A 17,172-nucleotide genomic window follows, 5' to 3' on the forward strand; every position below is an offset into this window, starting at 1 on the left:
TGGATTGCATCAGGACCGCGTGCGCATTAGTATTAAACAAAGACGGATAGTAAAAGAATTTTTTTTTTTGGACTTGCCCTGGTCGAGTACAATTCTCTAGGCTATGAGAATTTCATCGCCGGAGGAAAGATCCATGGTCGAGCGTTGCTCTCTAAGTGCCGGCTTTATTGGGAATTAAGTGATCAGGCTGAATGTAAGGGACCTGGTCAAGTTTTGCTCTCTATGCACCAGTTTTATTAGAATAAGAGAGCCGAATGACTAATAGAATTAAAGTTTAGGATTCTATTGGGGTACTTGTCCCATAAACGTTTAAATTGTATTTTTCTGAATTATGGCATATGACACATATTTTGATATAATATGATATTTTATTCTAATTAAATAAATACTTTATTGAGATAGTTGTATTTATTTTAAGATCATATGATTTTAACTCAGTCTCGAGGCTGACAGTCTCAATTATTATAAGTGATCTTAAAAAAATATCTTAAGTTTAAATATGACAATTAACACGTATAATTAGATATATAACTATTATCTTATATAATATTATAAATTAATTACTATGTATCAATTATGTATCAATCATTTACTGTGTAAGAATAAAACAATCTTAGAAAAATTAACAATATAAATTATGTTAAATAGTATTGTGGAGCTAGACCAATTATCAAAGTTATAATATAATTTACTATAAATTGCAATTGTAATCATAAATATATTATTTTATAGTTATATGTTATTATTATTAAGACATTAAATATAAACTTTAGATTACTTGCTTATAAAATATTTATTAATTTATCGAGTTTATTAGACATAAATTTTAAATTAATTACTTATAAAATATAAAACATAATCATTACTTATAAAAAATCTATATATTATTAATATCAATTTTATTAATTATAAAATATATATTAATTAATTTTTACTGATGGACTTTTAATATATTAATATATTTGTTGGGCCTACTATAACTTTTACCCTAGTATCATTAAAATGAAGTCTAGAGACAGGAAGACCATGATGTTTGGTTAATTAACTAATTGAATAATTTAATTAATTAATTAACTTATTAAATTAGTTAAATTTTGAATGTAACGGTTAGCAAAGAGGTTAGTATATCGTGACAAAAAAAATAGTGATGTAAGTTATCATGGAAAAAGGAACTACTTTGCACTCTAATATTTTAACTAAATAAAATAATAACACTCTAAAAGCAAGTATATTTTTAAAAAAAGTGAAACTTAAAAATTCCTATAAAAGTCAAACTGTCAAAAGAGCAACAATAATTATCAATAACACTCGGCAAAAATTAAAGACAATTAAAATAATTTTTCTCAGAAAATATTACTAAAAACTTTAGTTTTTCATTAGACTATTATTTAATCAATGCAATTCTCATATAAATTTAATACAAGTTTTCTTCAATTTATTTATTTACATTTAATCAATAATTAATTTCTATGGTATTGTTTGAGATTGTCAAGAGAATTTAAAAATTCACAGATTTTTTGATTAGAAAGTCAGTTAAACATAATTAATTACAATCGATTTGTGTACTTATATATGTGGCACGCTCGCCTTTATTTTTCTTTAAATATTTTTTGGCATATGCTAGATGGGAACAGTTCTTGTAGCATCTAAAGTAAAAAAGTATATTGAAAAAGACATTGTTAGATATTAGGATGCCAGAATCACCGCTCACACTACTTATGAAGTATATTATGAAAGTTTTGTTCCTCATATTGTAAAAGAAATTGAAAGAGCATTGAGGCCTCAAGATGAGCAACAACATGAGGCATTAGTATCTCCAAGAGAGAATGCTGTTATTGGGAAATAAAATGATGTTTTTATACTAAGATTCCTATGATTGAAACTTTCAGAAAGCAAATGGAGGCTGCTCGCAATCACATTTCGTCCTATAAGTAAGTGGAGAGGAAAGTCCATTGCCTTGTCCCATCACATGCTTTCTAAGTAAATTGCCCGAATAATCGAACTATCGTGGCTGGTCCATAAGTTCCGATTCGATCTAAAGCCCATGTGCTGGCCATAGAGTGGATAGATCAGTTATGTGGCCAATCCTTGCCTTGCGTGCTCGTGGTAGACTAGGTACGGCCCAAGTTCAACATCACCATCCATATATATATATATGTACTTTTTTCTTTTTTTACTTTTTGTATGAATTCAAATATTATTTATCTAAAATATAAAAAGTATTAGTCTTATATATATAAAAAGAGCTTAATTTATATCAATAAATCAATTAAAGTGTTAAATATTTAAACTATTAGACCATTTATATTTATACTTTATTTTTATAAAATAACTAGTGCTCTATTTTCCAAACTATACTTATTCACTTCTTGAGTTTTTTCTCTCTTTTCTTTTAATTATTTAAGATTAACAATAAGGTTAGTAGCTGATCATAGATTAAAGCTACAAATTTTAATTAGTTTTTTTTGTTAAGATTGAAGGTATATTTGTATTTATTATTTATTTTTAAGCTCTAATATTTTAGTTTATTTATTATGTCTTTGTGTGACTATTATTATTATATACTATTAGTTCAATATTTTTCCCATTGAGCCAATACAAATAGACATTCAACCTGAGGAAAGTGAACTCAAATATAAAATTTCCAATGTCTTGGTTTTGACTTTGGTTTCGATGGACAAGTAACACATATAGATAAGAGGCATCTAATCCGATAAATGATTCATCTATAAAATTAGAAGAGATGTTTGTTAAGGTTTACTTGCACTATAGTCTAAATCTCCATACTTTTTTTTTATATATTTGAATTTCAATACATATTCTTATATTAAAATTAGATTTTATATGCTAAATAATTTAAAAAGTAGACACCATTAATTTTATGCTAGAATATTATGTTTTTATGTTGTAATTTGGTTGAATAAAGTAATTAATTTTGATTTTTGATGTATATTTATATAAAATCTTAAATTTATTTTATGAAATTCTTTGAAAAGATTAAATTTTTTATATTCTTTAGTAAACAAAACTATTATTTATTAATAATTATGAAGATTAACTGCATAAATATTAAAGAATTTATTATAAAGAGAAAATGATGGCTTTCTTAGAAAATGATTGTCAATATATTTTTTTCTAAGATAATGGGATTAAAAAACTGCTATCAAGTAACTTAAAAAATTGTATATATGTTAGTTAAAAAAAGATGAAATGAGAGAGATTAGAGAAGGAAAAAAATTAAAACTCAAGAGAAAAATAGCAGTTAAAAAAAAACTTGAACATAATTTTTTATTAATCTGAAAATTAATCGATCAATAAAAGTATTCTATTATAGAAAGAATTGGAAAAAAATAATAATATAAATTGACATAAAAATTATAATGAATTCATAAATATAATATATTAATAAAAAAACTAAAAATAATAGTATAATTTTTGAAAAAAAACTCAATCTTTTACAGAGAATAAAATTTAGATGACTAACTCTATATGAATTAGACTTTCAACTTCTGCAGTATTCATAATTTACGTAAAGATGGGTTCAACATGACGAATTTCAAAATTACTTTTATATTTATATTTTTTTATAATTTTTTTATTTTTATGGAGAACTATTTCATTTCATTTAATATATAATTTATTTAATATATCTAATAAATTATTATTTTAGTTTAAATTATATTATTTATTTATATAATATTTTTTAACTTTCTGCATTTATTAATTTACTAATTAATTTTCTAATAATAATTTAGTTTAATAATACAATAATATATAAATAATACTATGTATAATAAATAATAGATTATTTTTGTATGAAAATCTTCTTTTCTTGAAAAATAAATTATTAGTGTATCAACCATGGAACAGATGGTATACTAGAGAGAGTTATTTTCAATCTTAAATTTCCACTTCCGTCGTGGAAAAATCGTATAAGTATTTATATAGATATCTGAACTAAAAATCTCCGCTCTACAAGTACACGTATAAAAATATAGCCTAAAAGTTTCAAGGGCATTTCGATTTTTTTAAATATGTTATATTTCTATTAATTTATAAAAAAAATTTATTCTATTTAAAAAATATATATATAAAAAATAAAGTTAAAAAAATATTATAATATTATTGAATATATAGACAGACTAATATGAAATTTACTTAAAATCTTATTAGAATTTAGTTTAATTATAATTAATTTTACGTAAATTTAAATATATAAAATTTTAAAATTAATTTTCATTTTATTTAAAGTACAAAAAATTCATAAATTTTAATGAAAGTAAATATTAAAAGTGATAAAATATGAAACCTTGTAAAGGAACATACCATTTTTGGATTTAAACGCTACCACTTAAAGCAACATCTGTGAAAGCATAAATTGTCCACCAACAGACCCCGATCCTCTTACCATTAATAAGAAGAAACAGAGCACAAGGGAGAGAGACTCCACCGGCACAACTACTCATGAAGCTTCCTTATAACAAATTATCTCCTACTCCCTCACCAGCCATCATCCGGTAATGGCATCCTACAAGATTAAGCTATTGGCAAGACCGGCTAACGCTGCAAAAAAGTAAAAAATGAGAATTGTTCATTGAAACCAAAAGAGAAACAAAAGCTTCAACATTAAAACCATAAAATGAAATAAAAACAAAAAACTAGAAGACCAACTAAACAAACTTAAAGGGTTAAACCCATATTTACAGAAAAGAGCTTGTTTGCAAGGGTCAAAGCCATCATAGGTAGCCCCATACAAATGCCTTTATTGCGACAAATCCAATAGAAAAACATGTGTAATGTAGTTGAACAATCCATACCTTCTTGTTTTGGTTTGCTTTCAAAGAAGATGCTGTGATCTATAAAACAAATATGAAATGATAGGACTACTGTGACATATTTAAGCATCATGGATAAAATATAATGCCTTGTCCAAATCTCGCAAGTGACTAAGTGCAAGACGAGCCATAACATAATTCAAGGAAAGAACGATCTTACTATAATTATGTGTTATGTCAAATTCTTATTAATTGTCTTTTATATTTACAATTTATTTAAATTTTTATTGATGTAATTCTAGATCTTATTATTCATAAATTTGGATAATAATAAGAAAAATAGAAGAATAAAGAAAATATATATTTAATTTTAAAGCAGATATCAACTATTGTTGTCGTCTCAATTTAAGTAACACATTAACATAAATATTGCCGATATAATATATATATATATATATATATATATATATATATATATATACTAAATTTACAAATAATATAAAATACTGAAAATTATTTATTAAAAGAATATTATACTTAAAATTAAAATAATAAAAAATTAGAGTTTTCCTTTTTATTTTCTCCCATAAAAAATGCAAAGCTTCATAATAAACAACACATATATTGGTCAAAGGCTTAAATCATACATTAATTTGCAATCATCCTCTATGATTGACTCTTCAGGATGCATCCAAAACTTAAATACTACTGACAATCTGGCATTTCCATAATAATATATTCTATTGTACTTCTACGAAAGTCAGTCCACAATCCAACCTTCCAAGCACACAAAAATTCATCCCCCTTATTATAATTTATTTTCCTTCAAAGAGAAGACACCCTTCAGGACAGAAATGTGAATCCAAAAATCCAATCATATTTCAACTCTTTCTTTTAAGCCCACACACATCTCTCTCTGCCACTTTTATCATTGCTGTCACTAAGCAAAATACAATTAGAATGTCCCATTAGAATTACATTTCAACTCCAATCAGCGCCGTTGATTTACACTGTGGGTCCGCCACTACAATCAGTCTAAGCCGTCTGATTCCAGAAAGGTGGCCGGTTCGGTTCATCAGCCAATGTCCACATGGAATGTCCGTGTGTCGCGTCAGTAATCACGGGGGCTTGAGCCCAACCCCTATACTCCACCACTTAGCATGTGAATTTTAAAACCAAACACGCGGTTGCCCAGTTTTTATTCTCTACACTAAGCCTCACCATTCCAAGGGTGCTTCCGTCACAAAGTACAAGTTACCTCTTACGTGGCATGATACTATAAGTGAGACGTCTTTATAAGTTAATTATACCCCACACACTACCCAACCGACACGGTGACAGTGATTTTCTTTCCATTTATATTTTTATTTCTATTTTCCTTTTGTTAATTTTTTTTTTTTTTTAAAGCTTTCCCTCCTCTTCATTGCCTTTCCACTTTAAATAAAGTCCATCACCTATCCACCAGTTACCACTAAACACAATACAAAAGAGTCTCTTTTTTCATACTCCAGATTGGTTCTCTCTCTCTATTCACCGCCCATCTCCAGTAACCAGTTCCTGAAACTCTGCAATTATCTGCATTGCTCGATATTTTCATAATGGTTGCTATAAGTTGGCAACTATGTGGTGTTCTTTTCAGCTTCTTGCTTATTGTAAATGCTGAGGACCCTTACAGATTCTTCGACTGGAATGTCACCTACGGCGATATATATCCCCTCGGAGTAAAACAGCAGGCATGTTTACATATACGTATGCTTATTTTTGGTAGTCTTGATTTATTTGATCCTGAAAAGTGATGCAGGTTTCATGTTTTTCTTGCTTGTGTTGATTATATTGCAGGGGATTCTTATTAATGGACAGTTTCCAGGGCCTGATATTTATTCTGTTACAAACAACAATCTCATTATAAATGTACACAATAGCTTGCCGGAGCCTTTTCTCATTTCATGGTGAGAATATATGCTTAGTTTTTCAGTTTTTGTTTTAAACAACTAAATAGCTAATGTTTTGGTTTTATGGTTCTTTTTTTTGTACCAACTATGGTACAATGTACCCATAAATATACAAATATATATATATATATATATATATATATATATATATATATATATATATATATACTAGTACGTTTTATGTCAAAAATATATGTATTATCATCTTTACGTGCTTATCAGGATCTTAGACTAAAAGAAGTTCATGTCTCAATTTACTTTCTACATTAATTGGTAAATCGATACTGCAAAACAGTATATGAGGGAGTATCCTTTACGCTATCACTTCCATGTTTTTGCGTATAAAGTTGTACATTTTTCCTATTCAAGTGGGTTCACAACTATATAGTGATGTATGTAATTCAAGTTTACACGGTTTAGAAACTGACATACTACCTTTCAGATTTTAGTAATTATGTCAAGAAAACTTTTATTTACCCAAAATGACATGCATTTAGTATGTCATTATTCTCGAAAAAGAAAAAGAAAAAAGTCTATGTGTGAACGTGCAGAAGTGGAAATCTGAGGTTAGCTGTTGGCATTGAGCATTTGGATAGCATATGGCATGTGTTGAACCTTTTTTTTTTCTTTTTATATTACAAATAAAAGAGAAAAGATTCAAATTGTCAGACTAAATTTATAGGTGCAATATGTGTTGAATTTTATCACTATAGCATGATGCCCACTTTGTAAATGTAGGCACAGATCTGTCTGAGTTAAAAAAAGAAACAATAATAATGATAATAACAAAGTTTTCTGAGTTACATATTTTAGATTTTAACATGGTACTTTTAAGTTCAATTTAAATATAAAACCATCCTATAAAAAGTAGAATGTTTTATATATATAAATAAAATTAAACAATATTTGGAGATAGAATGAAAGATTTAATTAGTTTAAGCCAATGCTACAATTGGTGGGTTTGTATCAAAATTAAAAGGGCCCCGTGAGGGGAATTAAATCCAACACTGTAGTTGCAAAGGTGATGTTGCATTGATTACATAAATATTTTGATTTGTGCTTTTAGTAATAGCATGTTGGGTTGGGCAGTGATACATTAGTAAACAACTGTAAAGTGCTACTCAACCTAATTTTGACCTTACTTTTGTTGTTCTAAAATGTGATTGCTTAATTGGTTTATTGTCACGGGTCAATGTTTTTTTTTCTGGGTCCAACTTTAACTTTTTATTTCCCGCATTAATTCTAAGGTGGCTTTCAAGTCTTTGAATTAATTAGATAGATTCATTTTAATTCCATAATTAGTGGATATTGTCCTTCTTTCACCATTACCCTCTATCCATTTCTCCATTATATTTTTAGGTAAAATGGAACTATATTTCGAAGTGGGTATTTGGATGCCAACCTGACTGAATTCAATAAGTTAATCTATCAATTTTGTTCTATGTTTTCTTACAAAAAGTTAAGGATTTATAGTCTGCAAGCATTATTCAAAACCTATTTGTATGTCATTAATATGCAGTATTTCTACATTCTAGCTGGTACACATAGTTAACAACATAGGTCAGGATCAGATGTGGAACCATATAGGGGCTGCGAGTAATTTAGAAAAAAAAAAACTGTCAATTTATTCTAATGTAATTTAAAAGAAATATAATTAAAAAATATAACTGTAGTATGAGAATAATTTAAGAATATACTTATAGTCTAAATAAAGTAATTAAAATTCTTAATGAAGCTATCAGTGACGGTGTTATGTATTGTGACATAAAAGTTTTTGGATGCCTGAGCTTCATGATTTGATACTATAATAATGGGCAAAATGTGGCAGGAATGGGGTTCAGCAGAGGAGAAATTCATATCAAGATGGAGTATATGGAACAACTTGTCCAATTCCTCCAGGGAAGAACTTCACTTACACATTACAAGTCAAAGATCAGATTGGTAGCTTTTTCTACTTCCCATCTCTTGCCTTCCACAAGGCAGCTGGTGGCTTTGGTGGCATCCGTATCCTCAGCAGGCCATTGATTCCTGTTCCCTTCCCAGACCCGGCCGGTGATTTCACTGTTCTCATCGGAGATTGGTATAAAACCAACCACACGGTAATTAACATTTACATTTGAGCATATTCTGTGCAAGTTATAATATAATATAATAATTATAATAACAAAACTTGCAATGGTGTATACAATGTGTTTCAGAAATTGAAGGCCATTTTAGATTATGGTCACAGGCTTCCTTTCCCCGATGGAATTTTGATCAATGGTCGGGGACCCAATGCTACAACTTTCACATTTGAACCAGGTATTTTCATCATTCTTTTTTCCATTTTACGTATGTACTTAAGACCACAAGTTTATGTATTCATAATGTTAGTGAGTCTTTTTAAAAATTTCAGGGAAGACATACAGGCTCAGGATATCAAATGTTGGGCTTCAGAACTCGCTCAATTTTCGTATTCAAGGACACAAGATGAAGCTGGTTGAAGTTGAAGGAACCCACACAGTACAGACAACGTATTCTTCATTGGATGTGCATGTAGGTCAATCCTACTCAGTCTTAGTCACGGCTGATCAGGCAGCTCAGGACTTCTACATTGCTGTCTCAACTCGGTTCACCAACAAGGTCCTCACCACCACTGCCATTCTTCACTACAGCAACTCTGCCAAGAAGGTGTCTGGTCCGATCCCCGGCGGACCGACCACCCAGATCGACTGGTCTCTCAATCAGGCTCGCTCTATCAGGTAGGTACTCAGTAGTATATCTTTTGATTACATCAGAAAAACAAAACTTTGATACAGAGGGTTGATTTAATTGCGTTGATTGATTACCAGGACAAACCTTACAGCAAGCGGACCAAGACCAAATCCTCAAGGATCGTACCACTATGGACTAATAAACATTAGTAGAACCATCAAGCTAGAGAGCTCAGCTGCTCAAGTTAATGGCAAGCAAAGATATGCAGTTAACAGCGTGTCATTTCGCCCTGCTGATACTCCCCTCAAGCTTGCTGATTACTTCAAGATTGGAGGCGTTTTTCGTGTTGGAAGCATTTCGGACAGTCCAACCGGCAAGAAGATGTATCTTGACACCTCTGTCATGGGTGCTGATTTTAGAGCCTTTGTTGAGATTGTGTTTCAGAATCATGAGAACATCGTTCAGAGCTGGCACCTGGACGGATACTCCTTCTGGGTTGTTGGGTAAGACATCTCGAAAGCTTCGTAAAATTCTTTCTTTCATATACTAATCAACCACACACCTGAAACTGGGGGCATTAAGAGGAAAATTCCTTATTGGTAAACCAATCTACAAGCTGATGAACCATTCTGAACCACTTGTACTTGAACAATGCAGGATGGATGGAGGAGTGTGGACACCAGCTAGCCGTGATCAATACAATCTCAGAGATGCGGTTTCACGTTGCACCACACAGGTAACCAAGATACCATTCCCTTGAAATAAGACTTCAATTAGCTATGCTTAGCTAATAGAAACGACAATAATGGAGGGTGTCGTATATGCATGCAGGTGTATCCCAAGTCATGGACTGCTATATATGTAGCACTTGACAATGTAGGAATGTGGAACTTGAGAACTGAATTCTGGGCACGGCAATATCTGGGCCAACAGTTTTATTTGCGCGTGTACTCGCCTGTAATGTCTATCAGAGATGAATATCCTATTCCAAAGAATGCCCTTCTCTGTGGCAGGGCCAATGGGAAAACAACAAGACCTTTGTAAACAACAGGTTATCAGTCCTGAAAAGCACCAGATTTGTAAAATTCTGTACGATCCTATCTCAGGGTCTCATTCTTTTCTATAAAAGTACTTTTGAATATTTATAATAATAGTAATAGGGGAATTCTTTTTTCTTCTTCCTTTTTTTAAAATTTGAATTTTGCTAGCCACAGCAAAAAAATGAAAAATTATTTAATCTTTTCAGTACATGACACAATATGATGGCAAGACTTGAATGTCAAGGAATCTAAACTTTTCTTGAACTATTGTTGATTGTTTTATGCAATTTATGACGTGTTTGCTTGCTGTATTTCTGTGTTAACTGGAAAATAATAAGTATTGGTAATTACATGGATAGAACATACAGAAAAGGACAAAATGAAACTGGCTTCCTTGTTTCTATCATTGTGAGTATGTTATTACATGTTTCCAACATAAATATTCATGCCAGTTCACATTCGATAAAATCTGAATTTGACCATCTCCTGCTAAGACGGCAGCTACAGAGGTAAATGAGCCGATCCAATTCTAGCGTGTTCTAAAAAATACCCGGAATTTTAGATTTTTTGATCTAATTCTAATTACCTGTTTACTAAATCGAGTTTGAGCTTCTTATTCAGCTCAAAAAAATCTTTAAAGATAATTAAGTTTTTAATATTATATTAAATTTATTTATATCTAGAACTCAATCAAGTCTTTTCGTGCATAATCAAACAATGTTTATATTTAGTTTTAAAACTACTAAGAAGAATTAAGTTGTTATACGGAATGAAGTCCAACTTGAGCTTTTCAAATATGTTAATAGGACTAGCTTGAGATTTTTAAAAATAAAACTTAATTGAATCTAAATTGAGTTTTAAATTTTGAATTTTATTTATTAATCAAATTGAATTTGAGCCGGTTACCATTTCGACTCGGCTCCATTACACTGTTAATATCAGCACCTTTTACTGTAACTTAAAAAGTGAGATCGTTTAGTTCAAAGATCATATATTAGTAAGCTAATCTGAGTGAGCTTTGTGGCAGAAGACATACAAAGAGATTACAGGAGGCTAGAAATTTTTGATATGGTCAATTGGGCACTAAATAGGACTATCCGCCTAAATAACATGAGATTCCTAGTTCTTGCAGAACTTGCACTTCCTGACAGATAGCAACCGCCCATTCGGTACTTTTCTGTTCTGTCCTGAGCTACACTTTTGCATATATATACTTTCGACATTTGCTTATGGGATTCTGAGTGAAGCTTTTGGCAGAAAAAGAAGTTTGGTTGATCACTTCCTTATGGGGAAGAAAATATGTGTTTTAGTCCTAAGCTTGGCTCTTGTGGTTCTTAACTTAGCAAATGCAGAAGTCCCTGCTGTTTTCATATTAGGTGATTCAACAGCTGATGCTGGAACCAATAATTTCTTGCCTGGAAGCAGTTTCAGGGCCGATTTTCCTCCATATGGCATTGATTTTCCTTTCTCTAGACCAACGGGACGGTTCAGTAATGGCTTTAACAGTGCTGATTTTCTGGGTTAGTGTACCCTACCTCTCCGTCTATGGACATCTATTTTTGTGAGGCAAAGGTGCATTTGCACTGCTTTGCATACACAATTGCGACCCGTTCAATTAATTGGCCTATTTCTTTTCTTTTTCTTTAAGCAATTGTTGGGGGCGAGGGATTTTAACATCAATATGTTCGGACCTACAGTCTCACCTTATCACTAGGTTAATTAAGGCACTAACCGGTCCAATTGGTACACCTGCAACTGCTTGAAGCCTAGCATTTGCCAAATGTAACCAACATACAGCATTCATGTGTTTTAAGTCGATGTATATGTAGTGACAATAATGGTTTGAGGTCAAAGGTTTGAATGTTATACTGAACAATTCTTGTGGTGGTTAAACTGATCATATGCAATTTAACATAAATTTTCTTTTGATGATGGTTTTCTGTGTTCAGCTAAGCTAATAGGGTTCAAAAGAAGTCCATTACCCTTCTTCACTCTGCTGAACAACACAAAATCCATCAAGAGGCCAAGCTTCAGAGGAGTAAACTTTGCCTCTGCAGGCTCTGGCATTCTTAACACCACTGGACAAGTAAGGATATAGCTAGCTATTCATCTGAGTTTGACTTTGCCCTTAATTGCATCCGAAGAATGATACTAATGACTGTTTTTCTTTCCAGGGACCCAATGGCCAAAGGAATGCTATCCCACTAGGAGAGCAGATAGAACAATTTTCCACAATTTACAGTCTCCTTTTAACTAATAAGGGTCAAGCTTGTGCTGAAGCTCTTCTGTCCAAGTCTTTGTTCTTTATCAGCATTGGCAGCAATGACATTTTCGGTTATTACTCTTCAAAAGGTGGTGTTCCGAAAGAAGAGTTCATAGCTACTATAGGAGCTGCATATGAAAACTACTTAATGGTGAGATTTTTTCATATCAGTAGTTGAATCATATGTTTGACAGAAGCTGTTCCCTAACTAAGGACAGAAACCTTAAACCTGAACTCATGTTGTTATGCAGAATCTATATAAACTAGGTGCAAGAAAGTTTGGCATTATAAGTGTTCCACCGATCGGTTGTTGTCCATTTCAAAGGTTTCAAAACACGACAGGAGGTTGTCTGGAGGGATTGAATGATCTTGCTAGAGATTTTCACTCAACAATCAAAGCCATCTTGATCAAGCTCAGCTCAGATTACACAGACATGAAATATTCCTTTGGAAATGCTTATGAGATGACTATAAATGTTATTGACAACCCTATTCCATTCGGTAAGCTATTCAATCTGAAGACTACTTATATTACAGTTGCACATTTCAGGGTCCATATGATTAAACTATTCTTAAATATATGTCAAAATTTTTTCCAGGATTCAATGATGTGAAAAATGCATGCTGTGGAGATGTGAAGACCTTCTGCGGTCCAAACGCAACAGTCTGCTCAAACCGCAAGGAATACTTGTTCTGGGACTTGTTCCATCCTACACAGAAGGCTGCATGGTTGGCAGCTGCAACACTATTTACCGGCGAGCCACGATTTGTAGCCCCCATTAACTTCAAACAGTTGGCTGAAGCTTAATTAGCCAAGATAGTCCTCATATTGTTTCCTAATAAAGATGTCAATTTCTTTTCTTTTTTTGGGATATTTTGTATTGGACTAAATAAACAAATAATATATCTGCAGTTAATTGTTCATAAAGCCTGTAGCTTGGAGACTTTGATTTGATCATGCAGCACCCACTGAGTCCTCTTTCAGAGGCATCCATATTTAGACAATAGATAACTCATGATCGGAAAATTGTTTATGTCCTGGAGTTGATGCTTACGTCAATTGCCAATATAGCAGCTTAATTTATTTTTTCTCCTTAATTTGCATAAATTGTGGTTTTAGCAGAGAGAAAGTTTTTGTTCCATGTTAGCAATCAGCCCAAGTTGGTAGTCGGTCATGGGTAGAATCCCCAATAATCCTACTCTTTATGTAATAATATTTCACGATATAAATCATCCATAGGAAGGGCACTGTCAATAGCTGGTTCTTCCCATCTTCACAGGCGTGTTTCTTCTGTCTCTCTTTCCGTCTTTAGCAAATGTCCTGGCTCCTCAAATAACCTCAATATCTGCTCAAACAGAATGCCACTCAGCCTTGCTGATTAGAACAATTACTACAAATCATACATGCAAGAGTGATCACATTGGTGATAGATAGAGACTGAAAAATCATACTTCATATTATGATTCAATTGTCCCCTATTAGATTTATATCTGATGTTGGTAGCTTTCTGCTATTTTCCTCTGTTTGATGGCTAGCTTTTAGAAGCAAGTTCTGCTAAGGCACTTATCATGGTGCAGGGGAAAGAAATTACCATTTTCATTGTTGGCCTTCTTGAAGATGAATGCATGAGGCAGAGGCGTGCTGCAAACATCATTGCTTCCATCTCTTCTTCCACGTAATCTTCATTCAGGCGAGGATCAATCAAACATTCGGGTCGGCGAGAACTCCTCAGTAAGGATCTTGCCTGAAAATTAAAGAGGAAAAATGGCTAAATGATATTAAATAAATAAGGTATTTTTTTTTGTCACTTTCTTTTTCTTTCTCTTGTCCTGTTCGTTGGAAAATGAATGATTTCTTATCTTTACCAAAAGCACTAAGCTTTCTTGTTTTGCCTGGTTTGCTTGAATAGCTTCTTTCCCAGTAATAAGTTCCAGAAGTACAACACCATAGGAATAGACATCTATCTTCTCATCTACTTTTCCATACATCATGTATTCTGGGGCAATATAACCAAATGTTCCCACAACATCAAATGGCCTTATTTTTGCTGGAATTTCCTCTGATTTATTGTACACCATTGCTCCTCCAAAATCTGATAGCTGAGAAACAAGAATATTTTAATTTAGTATTGATATGTTGTTCCTCAGGCAGAGACATGAAAGTATCAATTCTTGGCATCTATTTGGCATTAAAATTGAACGTACCTCTCCAAGAATGTATTCTTTAGGCTGTAAAAAGGATTTAGAAGATCCTTTTTAGCCGTTTTGAAATTTGCTATGACTAAAGGATAGTATATTCAGGATCACAACAGTAACGCCAAACAACTGCTTACTCCTACATATGATTAAGATTGATATGGTGATCTATTAACAATTTGACTGTAATTTGGGACAGAACTTACTTGTGGCTGGCAATTCTCGGAGAGGAGAATGTTAGATGATTTGACATGTCCATGAATTATCGGAGGGTTGAAAGAATGAAGGTAATCCAATGCCTTTGCCACACCAATGGCGACTTCCATCCGCTCCGACCATTTGAGCTGTGTCAAGTTTTGCTTTAAGCTTCCCTTCATCAAATTATATACAACTGCATGCAGATCCTTACAGTTGCAGTACCCAATTATCTGAACAATGTTGTCGTGTCTGATGCTAGATAAAATCTCTACTTCCTGGAAAAGATCCTCTGCTAAACAGTGTGCGGGTTTTACGACCTTCACAGCTGCAGTTCGACCATCCTGGAAGTTGGCTCGATATACCTTACTGTTCCCACCTTCTCCAATCACCATTTGAGGACTGAAATTATCAGTAGCTGAGTAAAGATCTTGCAATGTGAAAAGCCTGATGAATCCATCAGGTTCCAGCAGTACTAATTTCTGAAATATACTCTTTGCTAGGTCTGGAACCTCAATCGCTCTTTTGAGGCCATGCCTTCCTTTTGTTGATTGTGCCAAGAGAGATGTTTCACCCACTGATTTTTGTAACTCAGCAGGTATGTTTTGGCGAACATAACCTTTTTCTGTTGATGAAGATGAAGATGAAGACGAAGAAGATATAGACGATCCAGGGAGTACATGAAAAGAGCCTTGTTGTGAGGTTCCCTGCATCTGTAGTATGATTCTTCCAACATTATCAATGATCAGGAGGCCGCAAGTTGGGGGCAGCCCTTTTAGGCAACTACTGATTACTGATTGTTTAGGCCTGAGACACAACAGAAACCTTGACATGTTAGACATCAGAACCTATCCGTACACTCACCTTCTTAGCCTTAAGATCAAATGGTTCTTCGACATGGTACCAGAGTATAACCGCAATAAAATGGTCTAAGAGTTGAGTGGCTCTTTGACGAGCAAGAGAAAGTAAGAGACAGACAGAAACATACACTGAATAAAATTCTGAATAGCCCCATTACCTTGAAAAGCTGCATCCAATTGCGAGAATTGTTGCATAGTTGATGCGTACTTGCTGGCTTAATTCAAAAATGTAAGAGTTCCCAGTGCAGATTTTTATCAGGAAATCCACCTTCAAAATTAAAAGAAAAAAAATCAGAAAAGTATTAAATGAAAAATCTTTTCCTCTATCTCAGGATTGATCAGAATCTCATACCTGCTTGGACTTGCAAAGATCTTCATGGGTATGGAAAGTGTTAAGGTCAAAACTACCAAATGGTTCTTGAACATGAATGGCTATCACATTATCCCCTGGCTTAACTACTACATTGAGCAATCTCAATAGCATTTCTCTGCTATGATTATCTGATTTTAGGCCAACGATAATTGTCCTCTTCTTCACACTCCTCGTCCTGAGAAGCGAATATATTTGCCGCTCCAAGCTTAATCTCCCAGCCATTGCTCCTGATATTCAACCACCATCCCATTGCACAGCCGAGAAGCATACTTTATTTTGCATTTCCAGGTCTTTAAGTCTTGGAAGTGATATTGACATGGGCAGTTGTCCATGCACGTACTTATTGCTTATTGTACGACTGCTATATTGTCTACTGTTTTTCCTCTTTGAAAACAACTGAAGCTCGCACAGCCATTGAACTGTTGTTCAAGCAAATTAATGGCATGGCATAAGATTATTCACTCCATCTAATTCTTATGTTATGCTGCCATTGACTGATCTGACTATTGGAATTAAGAGTTAGTTTAGTTGATAAATGGGTTCTCTTCTATCCAACGAAAATATAATATAACCATAATATCCGACAAGGCGGACGAAAAAAATAAAAATTTACGAAACAAAGATACAAGATTTTTTTGAAAAATTAAAAACGAAACTAGGAATACATTATATATATATATATATATATATATATATATATATATATATATACACTTTAAACAATCAACAGCTTTAATAAATATAGGACCAGTCTCACAAATAGCAATAAAGTTGATTAATTGCACCATCCATCACTCACAATACTAACACTTTTTTCTTGCCAA

General features: G+C 32.6%; 3 protein-coding genes across 3 annotated transcripts; 2 read left to right on the forward strand and 1 right to left on the reverse strand.

Annotated features, from left to right (window-relative positions):
- Positions 1-6,122: 6,122 nt before the first annotated feature.
- On the forward strand, positions 6,123-10,599 carry LOC8265945 (L-ascorbate oxidase homolog). Its single transcript, XM_015724903.3, has 8 exons — positions 6,123-6,508; positions 6,615-6,724; positions 8,556-8,826; positions 8,926-9,028; positions 9,123-9,468; positions 9,559-9,924; positions 10,079-10,157; positions 10,253-10,599. The coding sequence occupies exons 1-8, from the start codon at positions 6,374-6,376 to the stop codon at positions 10,463-10,465; spliced, it is 1,623 nt and encodes a 540-aa protein (XP_015580389.2). The 5' UTR covers positions 6,123-6,373; the 3' UTR covers positions 10,466-10,599.
- Positions 10,600-11,411: 812 nt separating this feature from the next.
- Positions 11,412-13,532, forward strand: LOC8265946 (GDSL esterase/lipase At5g55050). Its single transcript, XM_002528376.4, has 5 exons — positions 11,412-11,981; positions 12,411-12,547; positions 12,636-12,875; positions 12,976-13,225; positions 13,324-13,532. The coding sequence occupies exons 1-5, from the start codon at positions 11,747-11,749 to the stop codon at positions 13,530-13,532; spliced, it is 1,071 nt and encodes a 356-aa protein (XP_002528422.1). The 5' UTR covers positions 11,412-11,746.
- Positions 13,533-13,905: 373 nt separating this feature from the next.
- Positions 13,906-16,926, reverse strand: LOC8265947 (pto-interacting protein 1). Its single transcript, XM_002528377.3, has 6 exons — positions 16,328-16,926; positions 16,134-16,243; positions 15,127-15,922; positions 14,591-14,824; positions 14,317-14,469; positions 13,906-14,070 (listed from the first exon to the last, which is right to left on the reverse strand). The coding sequence occupies exons 1-6, from the start codon at positions 16,568-16,570 to the stop codon at positions 13,999-14,001; spliced, it is 1,608 nt and encodes a 535-aa protein (XP_002528423.3). The 5' UTR covers positions 16,571-16,926; the 3' UTR covers positions 13,906-13,998.
- Between the last annotated feature and the right edge of the window lie 246 nt (positions 16,927-17,172).

This window comes from Ricinus communis, chromosome 8, assembly GCF_019578655.1.
Source record: "Ricinus communis isolate WT05 ecotype wild-type chromosome 8, ASM1957865v1, whole genome shotgun sequence".
Lineage (NCBI taxonomy): Eukaryota > Viridiplantae > Streptophyta > Magnoliopsida > Malpighiales > Euphorbiaceae > Ricinus > Ricinus communis.

What these genes read in the sequence shown, in the direction of transcription:
- LOC8265946 (XM_002528376.4), top strand. Translation starts at nt 11,747, where the DNA reads ATGGGGAAGAAAATATGTGTTTTAGTCCTAAGCTTGGCTCTTGTGGTT. An exon ending in TAACAGTGCTGATTTTCTGG is followed by an intron (nt 11,982 to 12,410) that starts GTTAGTGTACCC and finishes TTCTGTGTTCAG; the next exon opens with CTAAGCTAATAGGGTTCAAA. An exon ending in TTCTTAACACCACTGGACAA is followed by an intron (nt 12,548 to 12,635) that starts GTAAGGATATAG and finishes TTTTCTTTCCAG; the next exon opens with GGACCCAATGGCCAAAGGAA.
- LOC8265947 (XM_002528377.3), bottom strand. Translation starts at nt 16,570, where the DNA reads ATGGCTGGGAGATTAAGCTTGGAGCGGCAAATATATTCGCTTCTCAGG. An exon ending in CCGAGAATTGCCAGCCACAA is followed by an intron (nt 14,825 to 15,126) that starts GTAAGTTCTGTC and finishes CTTGTTTCTCAG; the next exon opens with CTATCAGATTTTGGAGGAGC. An exon ending in GAAGGCCAACAATGAAAATG is followed by an intron (nt 14,071 to 14,316) that starts GTAATTTCTTTC and finishes CTGTTTGAGCAG; the next exon opens with ATATTGAGGTTATTTGAGGA.
- LOC8265945 (XM_015724903.3), top strand. Translation starts at nt 6,374, where the DNA reads ATGGTTGCTATAAGTTGGCAACTATGTGGTGTTCTTTTCAGCTTCTTG. An exon ending in GAGCCTTTTCTCATTTCATG is followed by an intron (nt 6,725 to 8,555) that starts GTGAGAATATAT and finishes AAAATGTGGCAG; the next exon opens with GAATGGGGTTCAGCAGAGGA. An exon ending in GGTATAAAACCAACCACACG is followed by an intron (nt 8,827 to 8,925) that starts GTAATTAACATT and finishes AATGTGTTTCAG; the next exon opens with AAATTGAAGGCCATTTTAGA.